Source organism: Anopheles stephensi, chromosome 3 (genome assembly GCF_013141755.1).
Source record: "Anopheles stephensi strain Indian chromosome 3, UCI_ANSTEP_V1.0, whole genome shotgun sequence".
NCBI classification, from domain to species: domain Eukaryota; kingdom Metazoa; phylum Arthropoda; class Insecta; order Diptera; family Culicidae; genus Anopheles; species Anopheles stephensi.
The window spans coordinates 8,774,066-8,795,782 of NC_050203.1; the positions used below are offsets into that span (position 1 = coordinate 8,774,066).

Here is a 21,717-nt window from a genome sequence, read left to right on the forward strand (position 1 = left end):
AGCATTTGCCAGCAGGTCGTTTGATTTTTTAAAGACACACAAACTAAGCCAGAGGAAGGCAACAAAATAGGCACGGGGGGCCACGATCGAGGTGAGAACGAGACAAATCAACCTGTTTTAAATGATAATCAAGCGAACGAAGCGAACGACAAAAAAAAAGCATCACCATTACGCGGCTTCGGGTTTTCGTTAAGGGGGGTTAAGGTGTTGGTATGAGCCGCGAGTGTTCGTTTTTAGCGTTTCGGATCAAAAGAAACCCGGTGACGGCGACGATGGGTCCGCGTGCGCCCGCCCCATCCATCTTTGCACGCGGAGTTCCCTGTGCGGAGTTCCCTTTGCCGAGCGCCATTTCTAATCTATCACCTAATGCGACTGCGTGTATGTGTGTATGTGTGTGCGGTTGGTCATGGTTGCCAAGTCAACAAGCATCCCAAACGGTTGGCAGAGCTTCGAGAGGTTGGTATTTATTGTTGGTGTTGTTGGGGTTGGGATTGCCATTACGGGGGTGGTTGGAGGTGGGTGGGGGAGAGGGTTGGGTGGGTAAAGCTAGAGAAATGGGAACGAGGGTCGTGAGAGGAAGTATATTTGCGTTCGTCAACAAATGCGTTACATTGTAGGCAAGTTATGAATTTATTACGCGATCACTCACTCGCTAGAATCGCCGAACCCGAAACGGACGCGATGTGGATGGATCGCGCTGTGTGTTCCGAGATAGTTGGCACACAGCAGAAACTGTATTCGGCCGGTGGAAATTGTTCGCTACCCCTGGCACGAGATTCTCCTCCGAGTGCCGTTGATGATTACTCAGGTCACTCAGGCTCGCTACACGATTGGGAGGTTGATTTTCGTGAGTGACCCTGCCGATAATGGGGAGGGAACTCTGGCTTGAGTTCTAGTGATATTTTGAGCTGTTTGATAGATATTGCGTGATTAGGGGTGAATATTTTATACAAATTGATTGTTGGATATTATTGGAAAATCCTTGAGAGATGTCGTCTAATAATATTGATGTATCATTTACTTAAAGTTGAAGTTGAAGAGCTATTTCTGAGCTGAAATAAGCTTTCGTCGGGGCTACTCATTACAGATCGCAATACTAGAACTTGCCTGTAATCGCCTAGGAACTCAAACCCGCCATCCACACACCACACTCGGTACGCACACACACACACACACACACACGAAGAATACCGTTTGCTGCATGTGTGTTTGGGAACGGCACGAGGCTGTTCTGAAACACAGTCACACACATGTAGCAAATGTTGCTAACATTATCATCAGCTCTCAATACCGCTCCCACACGACCACGGACGGTCGGATCGCGAAGCGTTATCACACCGACCGCCCGTCTTCCACATGCACCCCAGACGACGTGGGGAACTCGCCCAACACTACCCCAACCAAGAAAAACGAAGAGCGCGCGCGGGAACGAAGACAAAAACGGAAGCACGGTACAAACCCCCGTCAAGAGTGTCCGACCGAACCGAACCGTTTTGGTCGGACGCGAACCGTTTTCAGTCGCATCTTGCACGTGGTACTATCGGGAAGCTTGTGTTGTGTGTCGCTCTGGCTGCCCGTAGCTGGCTGGCAGAATCGCAATCGAATTCCCGTCGCCTTGTCGTACGTGAATTTTCTGTACCCTCGGAGCGGGCACAGTACGGTCGCCTCGCCTGTCTGTCACCTTGAACGACACCGCCTGCTCGTGCTGCTGGTCCCGTGCGGGGCGAGTGATGTTGTTCGCGCGGTTTGCACCTTATCGGATGGTGGAATATCCTGAAAAGCGTGTGTATATTTCGTGGCCGTAAAGCTAAACAAGTGATTGTGGAACTGTGACTCCGAACAAGTGCGCGCTCGAGTGTGTATAAAAATTGAAGCTGTTGTCTATTTATGCAAATCAGTTCCGCAGAATTCTAACCATCGTCTTACAATTCTTGGTGTGGCTTTGGATGGCTTTGGTATCGGCAGCAAACGGGAAAATCGCACTCACCACCTGTTGCGTCATTGCGCTTTATCACTGGCAGCAAACGAGTGCCCGAATATCGAATATTCTGGAGGAGAGAAAAGAGTCGTCCTTGCTGCGTGTGTGTGTGTGTGTGTATCGTTACGCTATGCCAATCTCTCCGCTTTTGTGTCCGGGTCAGTGTCTGTCCGATCGGTACGTGACGCGGACGGCGGGGACACGCTGATTTCCGTTCGCTGAGCATCGGAAGTCGTAGTCGACCGCTTCTCTTCAGGAGTTTCTCTGCGTGCGTGAGCGTATCCGTGCCCATGACGTTTGTGTGAGTGCGTGGGGGTGGAAGAATTTGTGCCCCAAAAATGTCCCTCCCATCCCATGTCGCAATCATCTCTCTGGTCCCAGGAAAAATCGGTTACACAAAAAAAGGGAAAGTGAAGTTTGGTGACATTTGGTTCGGTGGAAAACCGCTGCTGGTATCTGATTTGCTCGCGACAGTGATTTGATTCGCGGTTTGGTGTTTAGATTTTTGAGAATATGTGAATTATCGAAATGTTTGATGAAGTGTCCTGAAACGGTCGGCGACTCTGCACAACGTACCTCGTTGATTTACCGAGACGAAGACGTAAAAGGGTGGATGATAAGAGGGTGATGCTTTTCTGTGAGAATTTTCTGCGTGCGAGGCTCGTACTGGCAGATAGGTTAATAAACTTGGGGTGTGGTGCCTAACGTGTGTTGCTTTCGGCCGTGAACTGATTTGTGATAGCTGTTTACCGAGGGAAATCGAGCGATTTGTGCGTGAGTGCTGGGGGCAGAATATTCCACAGGTTGCATATCTACCCCAAGGAGCAGCCTCAGTTTGACGTAGACGCGTGAGAGGTTTATTTAAAAGAATACATTAACCTGGCGAAAAAAAACACTCCCGAGTGAGCTTCTCGAGAGGAATCTTCCCGAAGAGTGCTATCAAAACAGACTTTTTTTTTGTTTAGCGAAACGTCAAGCCAAAAAACACACGCCTCCCGCCCCGGAGAAGATTTCCAAATCGGTGGCGGGACCCGGCATTATTGGTTTCGGTTCGGTTGCGTTTGTGTGTGGCAAAAATGCAAGCTGGGGGGTTGTGTAAGTGTGTGGATTTGCCAAGTTTATCGTCTTATGTGGAGGGTTTTGGGAGGGGGAATCCGCGGGTCGTGAGAAAATGCCAATGTTTCAAAGCGGGATGGGATAACAAAAAAACCGTTCGGGGCCGTGCATGCGTGCAGAAGATTACAGCAGAGTGACAAGCGGGGTGGATCTCTCTCCTCCTTTATTTATGACAGTTTTGGCAATGTGGGAGCAGGTGAAGCGTGACGCAGAAGTAAAAAGTCGTGTAGTGGTCGCCAACATATCCATCCGCCATATAACAATATTAGCCGGTACAGTAAAGCTTTAAAGCTTTCCCTTTATTAATGAAACCCGTTCCGTTTCGCTGGCAGAAAGGCCAGGTTGTTGCAGCTGTATGTGTGTGTGTGTTTAGTTAAAATTGGTTGCATTTAGTTGGAATGTGTTTCCTACAATTTGTAAACAATTCGGTTGACAAAGCGTTACTAAAGCGAAGATCAATATTGGGGTAGGAAAAAAAAACACACACACACACACAGCAAAAAGACACTACCCCTGGTCGATCTTGGAAGCGAGTGTTCGTGCTTGAAAACTAACAACAAACGCTTAATATTTATGCTTGTTGCCCTTTTTTCCTTTCGTTCGCACGGCACTTGTTTGGTATCACCTAAAACCTAATCCAAAGTAGCCTGTGGCATTGAAACACACACACACACACATGCATAAGAAGCAATTTGCAAATGTTACCAGGTCCCGAAAAACAGGTTGACTTTATTTTATTCAACCTACAGACAGACAAAAAAAATCAAACACGAACAGAAACTGGAATGAAAAATGTGTTGCAAACAAAAAAAAAAGACGAAAACAAGTTAAAAGTAACGGCACAACACCGATCCCAGGAGCATAAACGCGAACACGAACGAGCGAACTAGTGGAATCGAAAGGAAAACAAAACTCCGTGAAAAACGAAGGGCTCCGAAAAGGAAAGTTGATGATAGATATGTTGCAAGTTGATAACACGGGTTGCGAAATATTTTATTGCCAAGATTGCGTGCGTGTGTTTGCAACCGGTAATGGATGCTGTCAGAAAACTTATGACGAATTTCCAACACCTCACACACACACACACTAGCAGGAACTGAAGGGGACAGCGAATGCAACAACTTAAAATGGTATTTCTGTGTGTGCTGTGTTGGCCGATGTTTCCCAAAAGCGCCACCGAACCAAAACCAACCATCACCAGAAGCACCCGTATGCCAACGCCATCCGTGCCCGGCGCTCGAGCGTAGTGTCCACGAAAAGTGAATGTTTGGGCGATGTTGGGGAATGTCGCGCCACGGCTAGTTGCGTGAAGGAACCCGCCCGGTTTTTTGTTTGGTTTTGTTTTTGGAACTTGGCTAGCCACGGTCAGTTGGCAGAAGTTGTGCAGTATAGGTTAGGAAAGTTTACGAGTGTGAAAAACAAATTATTAAACACGTGTTCGAGTATTACCAGCGAATGAGCGCCACCAACTTGCTTAGAGGAAGAAGATAATTGTACTCGAAACATGATAGCAAAAGCTGTCAAGCAGAACTTTGGGTACGAGTTTGGGTACCGCAAGACCGCAGCGACCTTGAACCCAGGTCCTCCTAGTAAATGAATTGTAATATTTATACCACCTCCACACAAACTTTACCGGGATTCCACCAGCCGACTCCCAGTTCGACTGAAACAGCCCTCCTCCCCCCCCCCCCCCCGGTGTTTGGCACATCCTTCCATACTGCGGTGGGCCAAGGGGGGTTTTTTTTTCTTCTCCCATTTTCAACTGCCAAATTTTCCCGGCTACCAAAAGCAGCTTTTAGCCCGAAACACTCGACAAACACTTGGAGCCGCATTTTGCGAGAAATGATTGACATTCACGGGTGAATGAAAAGTAATTGAACCCGAGAATAGCGGCAGCAGCAGCATCAGTTCCAGAAGTTTTCCCCCCGAGCTTTCACGGAATCCGGCGAAGCTGTTCAGTTTTGCAGGAAAATTTCTAATTAATTTAATTGATCTCCTGTGAAACGGAGGGTTGGTTTTTCTGGTACCGGGGGGGCTTCTTATCATGCCCAAGAATGGGGTCCCCTTTTTATCGAAAACCCTTCAAAAAGAGATGTATTCCGAGGAAGGCGACGAGCGAGCAGTAGCGGGTGTGTGTGTGGAAAGCGGTAGAAATTTGTGATTAAAGGAGTTTTCCTGGGCCACTAGCGAGTGGTCGCTCAGTTGAAAGAGTTGAAGGTTGAAGTTTTGCTCGGTGGTAACTCTTTCTGTATCTAGCTGCTCATCGTGCGAGACATGATGGGTACGGTGATCGTCATGATGTCTTTGAAAGGTTAGCGTTCAAGGTAACGACGGGCTTAGGAAACGCTAATCTTTCCACCTTCCCGCACTATCAACAACAAAAATATTGTCAAGACCGAGCCTGAAGACCTAATCATACCGCCGCCATTCCGCTTGCGATGGCCCATTGATGTTCGACCATGAGCCGTGGCGAACCCGACATTACTCTGTCAATGAAGTTGTTCGAGATTTCGTTTTGTTTTTGTCGAGCTTCTAAGCACGGTTTGATTAATTTTCTGTTCCGTGCATACATGTCCGGTTGGTCCATTTCGCGATAGAGGCGGCATGCATGCCTGCACGATTAAAGCCTTGTTCTTCTCGTGTTTGTTTTTTTCGCACTCTCTTTGCGTTCTTCCAATCAAAATACTGCAATGTCTTATCAAATCCTTCCACCAGACACCCGAACAACGGGGCGCTGCCATCGGTTGTTGAGAATGTTGGAGATGGATCCTACAAACGCTACATTCGGTGGGAGCGCTGATTGGATTTCAGTTCCGGCCCGGGGTTAAAAGTCGCCTTATCGGTTTGGAGGATTTATTGTAGGTGCAGAGTTCGCTCATTAGGCGAGACGTGGGCGGGCGGGCTTTAACCAAAACATTACGCGAGCAGGATGAGACGCATCGAGCATAAATTTGTGGGAAGTTATTTAATGGAGTGTCATTCATTTCACATTGAAGCTTGAATGGGGTGGTGGCTTCAAGGCTTCAATAAAACGGCTTTCATCATTATCGGTTTGTTTCTTCCATTTTTCAGTAGACAATTGAAAATAGTATTTAGTGACGCAAATTGCGGAGCTTGCAAGACGCTCAACTGACTGTAAGAGCAGCTGTGCGCTAGATGCGATGTATTTGTGGTTCAAGTTTAAGGTGTGCTTGTCGTCGTGCCGTATGTAAAGAAAACGTCCATGTGTCCAAGTGTGAGCGTTGTGATAAAGAAGTGGTAGACGCCAAAACTCCAAGGAACGATGCCCTCCAGTGCACCAGTGCTCGGGTTTGAAGGTTTGGTGCGAAGCTGAGCAGCAATTCGTTGCTGTGACAGCGGCTCCGAGCACCCCTAGTACCAAGCTGGATTCGTCCGGTCAGCAGCGAGCGGAACCGACGTCATGCACAGCGACCGTAACCCTGTCGTCCACGGTATCCACGGTTCTAGCAGCTAATCAACAACCGGTGTCAGTGCGAAACCCATCTCGCCACCAGCTTCAATCGTACCCCGAGATGAACATTTCTACCGAGTACCCACCGACGGACGGTATGAGTCGATCCTACGCGCGATCGGCCTACCACAGCCACCGGTACTACGCGGGTGCGGACAGTCCCGGGCCCGGACATCTACCGACGCCCGGACCGTACAGCGGTGGGATGGATGGACCACACACTCGACGCCACCACGATCACCATCATGCTACCGGCGCGCCCATGATGTTTGGTGAATCGGGTGGGCATCTTGGAAGCGAAAAGGCATTCTATGCACCACCTCCGCTCGGTTCCGATTCTTACGGGTCGCCGGGTCCGGATGAAAGACACTCGGCGTATCTGGCGAATTATTACGGTGGGACGAGCTATTCCCACCAGGGTATCGCACCACTGCGAATGCCACCCGACCATGGTGTTTACGGTGGATGCTACGGAACGCCACCGGTACCGTGGTATCATCAGCAACATTCGTCGTACCACCATCAACAGTCCGGCCATCATCATCACCACCACCATCATCATTCGCAGCAGCAGCAGCAGCAGCATCAACATTCGTCCACACCGAGATGCTATCCGATGCCACCGGAACATATGTACAATATGTTTAACTTTAACAGGTAATCTTTCGCTGACGGATGGAATGGTTCGATCGCTGGACTGGAAGTAGGGTTAATCGGCCATTTCGTAGCACATTTTCCTTTGATAAGTTAGGCGCTGGGTGTTTGATTTACCAAAAAAAATGGAAATATCTTGTTTGTCGTTTGTCTTTGGCGTCTCCGTGTGTCTAGACATCCTCAGCAAACAATTTCACAATTTCGCTTCCCAATGCTTATTACCCACTTTATCCCTTTTCGCCATGGATGGAACTGCTCGCCATGTTGTACTGCTCTGCTCCAAGCGCCCATCCCGGCAGCAAGTTGTGTTATTTTAATGTTCTACACCAAATCTCGTTACTCCGTCTGCCATCTTCCACGAAAAGACGAATTTTGCTTGCTAAAATAAACCGCCAAACAGCGTCGTTGTAGCTCGCTATTCGCCCGCTATTCGCAGCTGGACTCTTTTGGGCTCTAATGTCGTACCCGTCCACCAAGAAGTTCCACACGATTACGCGTCTTTTTCTTGGCGCTCTCTTAGCAGCCCGAGTATCAAGGAAACATCAAGTAAGCATCCCGGGATCCACTCTTCAACTTCTTCGTGCAATGCAAATACACATTTTAGAAAATAAATTCTCGGAAGGTTGCAAATTTCGTCCAAAATGTCAAAAAGTAAATCTCGTGCAATACGCACTGGTTGGGTTGGGAGGTTGGAGGTTGTTAGCCACTTTTGGAAGCTTTCCGTCTTCGGACCGTACGACTTTTTCAAAACCATGCTGTTTTTCCTATCACCCCGCCCCCATACTAGATGATTGGGAACTCTAGTCGGGTTGCTGTCGACCCCAGATTGACTACCGTTTCGTTGAAGGTAATGGCGTTTCGGGGGAGGTTTGGTTTTTTTTTGTTTTGTTCCTGGAGAGTTTCTGGCCGTAAAGAAAGTTCATTCCGAAAATCATAACTTGTTGGACGGCGGGCTGGAGTTAAGTTACAGGTTGGCAAAAGGTTTTCCTCGTGCGTTGTGCACACTGAAGTCGAGCGTGTAGTTTTTGGACGTCTCTGTTTTCATGTGAAGAGAAGTTATTGAAATTGCGTCATCTGCACATGGACATAATAAATCGGATAAAGGGAGAAGTTTTCCTTTTCTCAGGACTTGCTGTGGCGTACTGTGTGGCCGAGTTCTGGCTTTTCGTGAAGCAGGTGATTAATTTATAAACTTTGTAGAATTTTTGGCAGAACGGTTTTACCATGATCTCTTAACTATCATCAAAAAGAGATCCCAAAATAGTTCAAAATCCTTTAGAATACCAAATATGGGCAACATATGATGTCAGAACCCTGTAGACAGATCCGCTGCTCCCCACTGACCTATTAGCGCAAAAAAAAACTTATCGCACCTAATAGCGGCAGGTGAAATCATCAAGTTACACTGTAAATAATGGAAACTTAGAATTTCTCCCACCCATGTTTTCATCACTTCCCATTTATTGAAAGCAATGCTCAATGTTCGATGAGCCCGGGCGCGCCGGTAGAGAACGCAAATCAAAACGTCATCCGTGCACCTCCAACGGGTCCAAGAACAGTTCAAAGGGTGTTGGTGCGGTGTGCTGCCATCCCACCCGCTGCTAGTGGGGGTGAGATTTGTATCGATTGCAAAATGATGATACGTTCCACTTGAGCGAATCGTCGTTGCAACATTGTTGCAACAAGTACCACCCACCCCATAATACCCTCACCACTACAGCCAAATTTTATTACTTTTGCACTTGCACAACAAAGAGCGAGCAAGGCAAGTGAGGTTAGGTGCAGTAGTACTCAGGGTAAGTGAAAGGGCGCGTGTACCCCCTGGCTTTACCTCGAGAAAAACGAAACACCCTCCACCCTCCGAAGCAGGGGTGGATAAGTCAAGTGTTATTAGTGTGCGTCAATGAACCACTGGCCATATACACTCGCACGTACCGGTGTGAGAACGGTGGCCGCATAAAGTGTGCCGATTTGCATTCGCTGTAACTCGTCTTAATCTTCACCGCTTTGCAGTGGATGTTCCTTCCGGTTATCACGTGATGTTTGAGAAAATTCATAATTTACTTAAGCAATTATAATATCTATCTGGCTAGCGATGACCAGCGCCTCCAACACAAACAAACTTAAAGTACTTCAAATGCTTCTCCTGACGTGCCCTCGGCCGTACATTGTATGCTCGTTACCGTGTTTTGTTTTCCCCGGGCTCGCGAACTGAATTTTCTCATGAACTATCGAACTGGCAGAAGAAGCCACACGATACCGTCCACACGGTGGTGGTCCGCTTCATTCGGACATAAACTAAACGTTTCAGTATCCTTTCGCCTTACCATCAACACACCGCACCACAGTGTTCGGAGGTGTGTTTATATGTTTCTTCGATCGTCTACCGTTTATATCTGTCCGCGCCACATTTTGTGGCTACCAGCTCTCCATATCCTGCCGATCGAAGGGTTTTGTTAGAGTCCCTTGAGCTGTGGCGTGGTGTGGGGGACCACACACAAAATGGAGCGCTTGTAGTTGTAGGTGGTGGAAAACGACGCGTCGGGCAAGTGTCGTTTTTGCGCGCTGGCATTTGCTGTTTGTCCAGTAATTATTTGCATATTTACAATGTTTCGCCGATCGGAATTAGTTTGGGTGGGTGGGATGTGGGCATGTGTGGAGGGAGGTGTGTAATTTACGGTGTGTGAAGAACAACTGCTACAGAGTTGGGCAGGGCGAGAGAGCACGAGTGAGATGAACTGAGGTGTTGACAGTGTGGAAAAATGCACGTAGTCCGTCGAGTGTATCTGGAAGCAATGTAGTAAATTGAAGGATTTGAATAATCAGCATCATCATCTACTGTTGCGCTCCACAGTCCCCGGCCAAGCGTCAACAGGCGCATTTACATGCGTCATCGGATCCTCCCTGGGTGGCATAGCGAGCAACCCTAGAAGCAGCAATGGCAACCGTTCGTCCATAACACTGTAAACCATTATCAGCTTTTTCCAGGTCCCGGTCGCAATGCGATGTAAATGTAATAAGCGGTAATTAGTGTTACCATTGTTCGATTGGCCACTTCACGTTCTGACCGTACGTCGAGGGGGGGGTGAAGGGAGGTCGGTAAATTGCGCAGTAGCAGGTGCACTCTGGGGAAGTATAGGAGCAGGAGGATTGCTGACCAAGCCGCGATTTGAAGCGATTTTGTTTTTATTTTTTCTTGTCCAAACACTCAGAACACGTGACCGGACCTAGCAAGAACCGTACGATACCGTAGCGCGACCCAAGCCAAGCCATTAAAGCCCTAACCCTTCACGGCTTGTCTTCCGGATTTGATTCCCGCTTAAAGAAAGTACATCCAAGGCTTTATCTTGTCGCCGTTAAAACACAAACAAACGCGGATCATTTGACGCTGCACTTGAGCTAGAAACTATACAAACTTGCACCACTCCAGAGTGAGAATATGTTTGCAAACCCGTCTATTTGCGCTCCTGGCTGGACATCATCGTTTGTGAGGTCGGCTTCCCATAGCTGGATGGATGGTCACTACTCGGGTCCGCCATCTTTCAACAAAGCTTATCTGATAGTTGTTGGAGTAGTTTTGTTGCAACTGTGTCAAAAAAAAACCGTTCCCCTTTACAACCCGGCCCCCTTTCCACGGCGCGCTAATTGATCGCCAATGTTTGAGCGTGGTAGCAAAATAGTCATCCGAGGAACGATCAGCAACCACCGGTGGTTGGTGGTGCCAAAAGGAAGCCAGCCAGCCATCGGTAAGTGTTCGCGTCACCATCAGCCACACAACCGATGACAACCACTGATGAGCGTGATCTTTTTTAATCGTTGTGACCCTCTCTCCATCTCTCTGTCTCTCTCTCTCTCTCTCTCTCGGACGGTAAACATCATCACACCAGACTGTGGCGAGCAAAGTGGCGCGAAACTGATTCGTATTGCATGCGCGTAGTCCGGCAGCGATCGGAAGGATGGCGGGCAAGCTTCTGTTATTATAGTTGATTAATTATCAACCGGCCGTCAACAAGTGGACGACGCGGTTGATAGTTTGATACGAAGCGCCATACATTGTTGCAACAAAACATGCATCTCAATCACACCGTGCTGTGGTGATGATGTCTCTTACAGCGATATGAAATTACGTTCCGGGAAATTGTATTTTATTTCTATTTTACTGTTTGTTCGTTCGTTTCTGCGTAATATTAGCGTGAGAACACCTGGTGGTACTGATGATTATTTCTAAATGCTCACTGTTCTATATTCTTAGCTATTCATGATTTATTTATAGGGTGTTTAAGTCAAATTTGACAGTCCGTATGAGAAAAAGGATAAAGGATTGGGATCAATATATCATTTAAGTACTTTTAAGGAAAAGTAGCTTACCATTCTCTTTATTTAAATCATTGGATTTAAATCCTCTGCATCGATAGAGGTCTCGGTTGCGATGCGGCACCGGAATCACCAACAAACCCTGGCTGCTGTCTTCCTTACAAAAGCTACAAAAACAGTTAATATATTTGTGATCTATTGAAATCCTTTTTAAATTCGCCACAAGCAATATGGTCCGGTAAATTCGTCAGGAATGCTTGAATCCCTTTCGCAGTTTTCCATCTCCTTTTGGCTTGATATCAAGGTTTTCAACGAACCTTGTGCAACCTTCATAGTGTCTTGATCCGAATCAGGTCCGGTTGTCCGGTTGTGTGAATCATCGTTATCCCTGTGATTTGTGTCCACAATTCGGGGGGCTTCCACCTGTTTGATTCACTTGACATTTTTCTCACTGCCAAGAAACGTTAGCTGTAGAAAGAGGTATCGCTTGATATGTGAAGCGATAAACACAACTGTCAAATTTGGTTTAAACACCCTGTAAGTCTTTTAATTTAAGACTTTGTTGTTGTACTTAAGTATGCATGCAAGCGTGCAGAATTTTCCACAAAGCTTACATTCTGAATCGTTTAATTTTTTAAAGCTTTTCTCCAAAAAAAAGCTTCCTCGGTTTCGATGCCTAATTCATTTCCTAATGAAACTTTCTGCTTCGTCACCGATCCGTGGTCCATTCCAGCATCATAATATGCTTAAACTTGACAAATCTTCTCACAGTTAACCAACCGAAAGGATAATTACCCAATTACTTAATTATCTTCCCGTTCTTCGGATATTGAGGAATCACTTTACCGGTACATTTTTTTCTTTTCTGTGCACTGCCAAAGCTACGTGCCACAGCGTCGTGTTAGCAAACCCCTTGAAGTTTGGCCGAACATGCCTGCCCGTTTGCCTGCTCTGTATAAATAAAGCTCTATCTAAAGGGATTATTGTTAGGGTAATCCCTGACATGCGTTTCTTCATCTCGCTGCTCCGCACGCACTAGCACGCATTTTGATGTCCAGTCTCTCTCTCTCGCTTGCGTTAATCGCCCATTTTCCTATTGCTTAACGAAGCTCTCGGTGTGTTGTTTGCTTTAATTCCATCCCTCTTCCATTAGGGGAGTGCGCGTCCAGTAGAGCTTGAGCGAAATTGAAAGAGCTGCATTATTTTCCGCTGAACTTAACAATAACAAGTCCTTGGCCCGTAAATCAGTGGCGGTCATTCACCTGTCACTTTCGGGGAAATGCTTACAGATTTCTTAGGATCATTATCGCAGCCTCCGCGTTGCGTGTTTTACCGATAGAACGGAGCCACTCTCAATCTTGAACGGTATCGAAATTGTTCGACCATTATCATTTATCTCCGTCCCAATTTATTTGGCCCGGGATGGAAGTTAACTTGCTCTCATTGACTGTTTCAGGTACGAGTTTTTTTTGTTATTAGGTACATCGAAATATGAATGAATGTCTTGGCTTGTTACAGTACAGCTCACATTATGCTGTCGGATGGACGAGTTCGAGTGGGCAAAAAGCCAATATAATAGTTACAATAAGCAGGCAACCGGTGTAGTTCATCCGATATTCCCAAAAAAACACTGCCATCAGTAGTAACTGCCGGCTACCAACTCTTACATAGCGCTAGTCCCGGGAATAAGGATGCCTAGCCCTCAACTGCCTGAGCTGCCCGACCCCGCCCGAGGCGCTGTGCTTTCTTCTATTTCACTGCTGCACGGGCGCTCACTTTTCCGAAACCCTCGGTCCCGGGAATATCTTGATACAGGTTTTCGACCTTGTATTAGCGAATTCTTAGAATGCCATTCAAAATCGTGCACTTGAAACGGCAATATTGCGTAAAGGGGCCGGCTCTCTTTCGGCGGAAACACCGGCGGGAAACACGCGCACTCTCGCTCGTTCCGCCGGTCTCTCGGTACGGTACGAGCAGGAAGGACAACCTTTTTACCCGGCTGCCCTTTATGCTTTATTGAACGGTTCGCCTTCTACACCGGTTCTTTCCGAATATCTTCCAGGCCGCCGTGAGAGAGAGAAAGTGAAACGGACGCATCTTTTTCCCGTGCGTCGTGGCTCGGCGGTACGGCTATCCTTAACCGAAACCTTGAATCTGCCATGATGGGTCTTGTCAGTTTCGCAACGAGATTCCGGAAAAGCGTAGCCCTTGACGGCTTTCAGTCGGTTTTCCTGTGCGTGCGCGTGTGTGTGTGTGTTTTTTGTGGGTATTCTACGTCTTGAACATCTTTCTGGCTGACGTAGAGCTTTGATGAGTTGTTATGCTGCGAGAGAAAATAGTCAAAATAATTCCGATTTTGAAAGGAAGCTGCCGCACGGAAGGAGTTCGATGTTAGAGTGCGTTGGGGCATATGGGTTCGTGAGGATTAGCGAAGATGAGCATGGGGTTGCGTTTAGCACGGTGTTCGTGCTTGCGGATCTGCACGTCGTTACACGGGCGCAACTCTTGTTTGTTTCCTTTTCCTTTTTTTTTAACGCTCTCCCTCTCGATCACCATCGCCGGTTTATCTATCCTATTTGAAATTAAGCACGATTTGCGGAACCTTCCATCTCTGTCCACTTGCACAAAGGTTCTGCTGTCGTTTGATGAAGCTTTGCCCGCAATGGCGTGGCAGATTTTTTTTCTTTCCCCCCAGACACAATTTCTTCTGGGACTGGTTCACTGTTGCTTTAGGATGAATTAGCTGGAATTGCCGCAAGGGTGACGCTGTACCGGGTGGAAAGGTGAGACCATGCCATCTACTGCTAAAAGGATTTTTGGAGATATCACACACACACACACTGAACGACAATGTCGATGACAGGCAACGGAAAACCCCGGCGTTTGAAGGATCGCCGGCGTGTCCTCTTCGCGTATTAAGGAGGTTCTTAGAAATCCTTTGACGTCCTTAAGATTTTCTTCGCTCAACGTTTCGAAGCGACCGAACAACGGGGGCCGTGATGAGCACGATAAAACGGTCCCAATTGGGGGTCGGACGCTGAAAGTACTCACCGAATTCTACCCAGACTTTGCCAACCACGATCTCGCCGCCCTTTCTCTCTCTTTCGCGCGACCCCCTCGTGTGCTCATCTCATCTTCCATCTGCATGATGAAAAATGGAAAAGTTTTCGGTTTTGGGGTGGGTGTTTCGGTGGCGGGGGCCATGGGAAAATCGGAAGGATCAAAAATCACCTTTTTAAGCATACCCGGTGCGCGACCGTACGGACCGTGCTGTGGGTGGTGTGGGAAGTTTTGAATGAGACATTTAATTAATCATCGAATTTATTCGCGAACGCAGATCTTAATGATGTAAGCCGCACGCTCCGAATTTGTGCCACCGTAGTCGCGTGCCTTCCGTTAGCCTAAAATCATTAATTGTAGGATAAACATTTTAATTTAATTCAAGCACGAGTTGAAGATATGTTGCTACTGCTTGTCTCAATTCCTTATGGCGAAATTTATATGTGTATCATTGTCGTGGAAAGGTCACGCATCCTTATGTAGATGTTTAAATAATTACAATAGATTAAAGTATAAAATAATTGTAATACAAATGGTACAATGGAACTCACGATCAATTACTTGTATCTATCAGCTCTCGATGAATACAATGTGCCACAATTTGACCTACTTAAATATCCAGTAATACAATTAACATATTTCCTTTTCGTGGAAAATCAACATAAACGAAGCGACACTAGTGTACGAGCTGGTTTTGGAAATATGCCCCCACACATCCATGGCGTTGTTCGCCTTCGACAGAGCCAATCCGACACTGGCCAAACTTTCAAGGTTTGAAACACCGTTCGTGAGGAAATGTGCGCTTCGTGGGACGAGCGCGAAAACTTGTGTATAATTATAGTTTACAGATGCACATTTCACAGGATCCCGGCTTTCACTGGGAGCCCCGTAGTGAAAGGGCCAGTTAAAATTAGCTCCGATCACCACGATCGGTTGTTTTGGCGGGTGTGCATTACAGTGCAGCCAGCGCAGTGTGGAAGTGTGATCCGGATCACGCTGTTCCCTTGCTGCTTGTGCTTGATTGATAAGTTCTCGCTTCCCTCATGACATCCAAATCTGGCAGAAGACCCCTTCAAGAACCCCCAGACACAGGGGAGTTGGCGCTAGCCGACGACGGGTTGACCTTGTCCTCCTTTTCTGCAGTCGCTTTGTTTAGCTTTCGAGAAGAAATGAGATCTAAGCGCGCGTGAGTGTGTTGTTTTCCTAGACAGTGCTGTGCTGTTATTTCACCTTCCCACCCTCCCCTCTGCCCCAGGGGGTAATATGACCCACCCGGCGGCATGGGCCACTTTCCCATGGATACAAATATTTGTATCCCCTTGCATCCATATGACGAAGCAAAGAAAAGCAAAACAAAGCAAAAACAACTTGGTTAAGAATGCATCCAACAGCCGTGGGCTAACTAACTGCTCACTGCAATCGAAGTTTTCGTTGTCGTATTTCGCTCGTGCCAGGCCGCGTGCCATGGCGATGGAGGAGGGCATGCACTAGAGGGAGAGAGGGAGAGAGAGAGCGAGAGAGATGGTGGGAAACAACGGGAAGAGTGCGCGAACCCAGCCAACGCAACAATGTTGCCTATCCAAACAAAGTGGTAGCGCGCATTAGTGGAGGGCACCGATTGCACTAGCCGTCCATGCACCAATTGCACCTCCATCACTCGATGCCGGTGTGCAACGAGCCAACCGCAAAACAAACACTCCAAACCAACCCCCAACTTCATCCTCCTCCTCGTGGCTCTCAGCCAGCCCTCCTCCGTCGCCAGTCACATCCTTGGCCGGGTCCGGCTTTTTTTTAAAGGAATGGGGAAGAGCCAGCAGCAGCGCGCCAACAGTGGGATGAGTACGACGTGCCGATAGTTTCGTCCAGCCGGGGTAACTCGTGAGAACTCGCGAGTCTTGGGAAGTTTTCTCCTCCCCAGCGCGAGCGTTATCTGTTCACGGCCCGGTCTCGTTACGGCTGGGCTTACGCTGGATAGAGGTTTGATATTACACACTGCACGGCATTTCATCCGAACTTTGGCGTCTAGACGAGACGAGCTGCGTGATTCACGTGTTGCAGGTTCTCCGATATTTTTTTTTTCCTTCAAAACTTTTTAATGCTTTAGTTTTGTCTCAGGCTGGAACTCGCTGTCACTCATTGACATAATAGAGGTGAGGACATTGCAACCACTCTGATACTTCACATCAGGATTAGCTGGAGCTCCATGTTGCTGCTTGCGCAATATTTTAAATCTTAGGATAGGATTCGACTTAATATCTAAATTGGTTACCCTTTGATAACACATCTCAGCTGTTCCTCCAATTAACTCAACAAAGCTTGGGAACCTAACCTCAGAAGAAATAGAACATTCTGCCTTCAAGCAGAGTTATTAAAGCGCGCGTTCTCGCTCATAGAAACCACAACCCTCGGAGGATAATAAGCATGCCGAGTTCATTAGTGCAGCTTAAAATGTATCCGGCGCGTGTGTGTGTGTGTTTCCAGCACAGCAGCGAGTAAGACTTATCATATTATTGCGCACGGCTGATTAATTAATTCCTCTTCCTTGCGTGACGCGTATGCCATTTCTTATGCTTGACGAATAAGCATTCTCAATTATGATGCTTTTCGGTTTCTCGTTCACCAGGTCGTCAAGTTCAGGCTCGCACTGGTGGCGGTTCTATTGAGTTAGCTGAAGTAAGCTGATTGAGAGGATCAGAAGAAAAAAATGGCGGCTTGCTTGTAGTGTTCAAATACATTAACTGGCCCAGTAATACGCGTAGCTAAAGCTCAACTCAAGCTAGAACAAATGTGGTTACGCGAATAGCTCAAAATGTGTTTTGCTCTCCAATGGTGTCCATTTTTTTTTTGTTGGTGTCATTTCCCTTAAACGATTTCTAAATTTCCTTCAACAATTCTCCTTTTCATAGAATTAAAGTAATTAATGGAAATAAATTAATTATGGATGATTCAACGCTTTTCCACTGTGTGTGCCACTCGGATGCTCCGGATACTTCTCGGAGTCGTCCTCTGCAGGCTTGCTTGCCCCGGGTCGTCCCTGTTCAGTAATCCCCCTCTCGCGCTCTCTCTCTCTCTCGTGCCTCGCGTGTGTTTTTATTGTAAAGTCGTTTATGTGGAAGCTTTGAAACGCTCGCGAAACAAGACACGATACGCGGCGCAATAAAAAAGCAGCTAGCGGAATCTCATTTGTGATTGCCCTGCACTCGTACAAGATCCAGCAGGCAGGCTTTTGCGAAAATTCCGCTTCAAATTTTAATGAAACGTACACATTTTAAATGTACTCCAACCAAGAAACCAGCCGCTGCTGTTGTTCGGAGGTGGTTGTTGTAGAGACACCGGGCACACACACACACACACATGGAGTGTTTCCCCATCCAGTATCGATTGCTGTTTTTCTAATGTTTTTTGCACCAAGTTTTTCTACCGAATCGAATGATGATATAGCGTTGCGCAAGCTAGGCCCACATTCGGTATGCGGTAGCAGTCCACGACCACGATGCCAGGAACAAATCGACGATTGTTCGTCAATTAATTACCTCGCCCCGTACCTACACTTCCCAGATACCGGTTGGGGAAGCAAAAAAAAAAACATTTTCGAAGCCGAAATTTATGATTGAAGTTGGCATGCAGCTAAGTATATTATTATTAATTTTTTTTTTCGAAGATCGTACATTAAACGCCCATCGCGGAATATCGCTCGGCGGTGAATGTCCAGCACCGAGAAGCAATTGCTCTCAAAGCCTCCCCATCTCGTGATGTCAAGAACGGTTCCGTTTCGTTAACATTTTTCTTATCATATACTTGTGATGTTATTTTCTGAAGAAGAAGCAGCAAAAAAGGAAAACAACTCGCATCTTCGCGTGTAGCATAATTGAAAGAAACCTACAGAATTTTTTTTCCGAAACGAAAGAAAGAAATTAGAATTGATCCTTTCCCTCATTACTCATTTGCTAACATCTAATATCTATCGAAGACCTACACCACCGCCATTTTGTTTTGAGATGCATTAGCTCCCAAGGCCGCTCGCTCGTGTTTCATGTTCTTGGCAATTAAGATTTTTTTTTTTGCAATCGGCATGAAGCCAATACCCAACCATATCAGTCGGCCTACAGCTTCAAAACACAGTTCCACAGTGGTCGTAAATCGTAAAATCATTCAATTCAATTGAGAGTTGCGTGGTGAACGGCGGTTGTTTTCCACTGCGAACGGATGGAGTGGCTTCTTGGGCGATACGGAGCAATTCAGTTGACGATTTACAAAGCTGTTGAGTACGATTTCAGCTACACCAATCATCAACAAATTAGATCCTCGTCTGCTGGGCGGTATAGCAAATTAGGTGATCATCATTTAGCTGCCTGACAAACCTAAATCGCGGAGTTCAGTAAGGGGGCTGCATTTATCGTAGTCTGTCGTGGTGAGCACTGGAAGCTACAAACGGTGGTTGAGTTTTGTTTCGACCCGGGCTTAATACCGCCGCTAACCATTAATCATGGCGCGTGCACCCGCGGGTGGCTTAATGCCTATCTAATGGGTTGACTTTTTAAAAATCATTGTCCGCAATCCAGCACAACTGTCGGTGAATGATAGAGAATCACTTTGGAAACGGCATCGGCATCAGATTTAAATTTTTTGTTTTGCTAACGCTCTATCTAGTTCCTGTAGCGGTGAGATAACTTAGTTAATGATTATGTTCTCTTTTTTTATTGCTCTCTATAGAAATGGACGCGAGGCGCGAAACCGGGCCGAGAAGAACCGGCGGGACAAGCTTAATGGATCGATACAGGAACTGTCGGCCATGGTACCGCACGTCGCGGAATCTCCCCGGCGGGTGGACAAAACGGCCGTTCTACGCTTTTCGGCCCACGGTTTGCGGGTAGACTATGGTAAGGCTCGAAACTAGACCCAAATTACTGGTTGGGTGTTTTTACAAAGTTGAGGTTAACTTGAAGCAATCATATTTCTCACCCTTCTCTTACAAGTGTTCGGCAAATCGAAACCGGATGAAACGGTCAAACCGGAAGCCCAGGACTCGCTGTTTCGTATGCTGAACGGTTTCCTGATCACGGTCACCTGCCGAGGACAGATCGTGCTCGTCTCCCCGTCCGTGGAACAATTTTTGGGCCATTGTCAGGTGAGTTTTGGGGGGGGGTCTCGCTTCTGCTACCAGCGCACCTCAGTTCCAGAACGACGCACGAAGAGGGAGCGTCTTGGGGATGGGAACTCGCACTCGTTCCTTTCCTTTCTTAAGTTTACAATGTGCGCTAGCTAAAGATGCGCTATTACACAGTCAGCCATATTTGAAACCCATATTTGAACAGTTGGTATGCATACACACGCACGCACACATACGATATCGTCTTCGTCGAGTGTTGAAATTATTTCCCAAATTGAAGGTGTCGGTGGTAATTAAATATCGTGCTTAGAGTGGTGACTGAAAACGGTCACTAACCTGATTGACAAGAGTATGGAAATTCAAATGCGGGATAAAAATAACAATGCCGTGGCTTGAATCACTTCTCATGAAACGGTTTTTTTTTTGTGGTTTTCATTTATCGATTTATACACTTTGTCCCGGGCTTGTTGTTGCATATTTAATTATTTTTTATCTGATTTTTTTTCCTTCCTTTCCTTTCCTGTGACCTTAAAACTGGTTACGTTCTCCTTAATCCTATGAAATATCTATTTGATTTCGCAATTTCCTTCTTCTGTCATTGATGTTTCTTGTGGTAATGATCTATCTCTATCTTACTGTTAATCTTGCTTAGATCTCTGCTTGTCTTGTTATATCTAAAATACAGTGTCATTCGCCGTATATTAATGAAATCATAATTTTCCATTAAATATTGCATATTTTTAATGTTGCTATCTTGTGTTTCTATCATATCGGCTAATTGAGGCATCCGTTTGGACACTATCGTTCCCATCGTTTTATGATATCGTCACGCTTCCATCATTCGTCCGTTTTCATTTCGAATTCTTCTAATCATATTTTACCATCTAAAGTGTTTAGTTCCCTCCCCGCCAAACCTACTTATGAAATTACACAATCATACGGCCAGTGGCCAGATTTGATCGACATTCGTTGACACTATCATCCTTCGGCGTATAACGCATATTACGCCTCTCGTTTCAACACTGGTCATCCTTGAAAGTTTGGTTCGAAAAACCCTCTTAAAATCCATACCGTATTTAGACTGCAAAAACCAAACGAATCAACAAGTGGGACACTCAGCAAAAAACAAAAAACAACCCCCAACAGGTGTAAAATGATTATTATCTTCGTTTAAAATTTTGCCCGAATGTGAGGAGCTGTCGAGCGTGTGTGTGTGTGGGCACCCCAGGCCCTACTTTTGCTGCACGCACGCCCATTAGAAAGAGCCGATTTTAAAAATTGTGTCAAATCTGTTTTATTGACTTCGGCCAGCATCAGCTGAGGCAATAGTAAAATAGGCGCATAACGTTTCGCGTCTTGCTATGAATGCTTTCGAATGCAACGATCCTAATTTAATGAGCCAGCGTGTTCGCAACATTCACTCGATCGCCGCACGACAACGATCAAATGTCATCGCGCACTGTCAACGCACTTTGCGAATCAAAAAATGATTTAATGTGCTTTTGATTTTCCGAAACTCCTGACCGAAGCCTTAACGAGGAAAATAAAATTCGACAAAAAGTTGTGCGAAAAATATAATATCCAAACGCGGGGGTACACGTGACGGACATGTGATAGAGTGGTAGTGCATTTTGGACAGTCACTACTAGGCTTTCCAATACCAGTCCACGTTGATTTGATGGGGTAACTTTATTGCTTGGTGGTGATTGCTATCCGCGGCAACAGCTTTATTGATTTATGTGCTTGTAGTTTTACAACGATCAGTTTCAACACCAATCAATGGAAACTCTTGTTATACTTAGTAAAACAAATGTTGAATGTCGCTTTTAAACTTGACCCAAAGTCCTGGCCATGTGTTTACTTCCGCGACGAATGCCAAGAATTGATTCAGTTGTTCCTTTCTTTCGGAAAGAATAAAAGCCAACCGACACAAAGTCTAGGGTAAACTGAAAGCCTTCGGAATGGTTTCCATCCCCGTTCGAATATAACACGCCACACGCCTAAGGACATAGG

General features: G+C 46.5%; 1 protein-coding gene across 11 annotated transcripts in view; it reads left to right on the top strand.

Moving 5' to 3' along the window:
- The window catches only part of LOC118510075, a 42,571-nt gene that overhangs the window by 13,628 nt on the left and 7,226 nt on the right, over window positions 1-21,717 (top strand). For 2 of the 11 annotated variants that reach the window (XM_036051477.1, XM_036051479.1), the window contains exons 3-4: window positions 19,308-19,474; window positions 19,571-19,722. In XM_036051477.1, the coding sequence (XP_035907370.1) occupies window positions 19,308-19,474; window positions 19,571-19,722 (319 nt within the window). Of the gene's footprint in view, window positions 1-1,470; window positions 1,856-2,095; window positions 2,280-3,111; window positions 3,367-6,166; window positions 7,224-19,307; window positions 19,475-19,570; window positions 19,723-21,717 lie in introns of those variants that run through there. The other 9 variants (XM_036051473.1, XM_036051470.1, XM_036051471.1 and 6 more) reach the window with 9 other exon arrangements.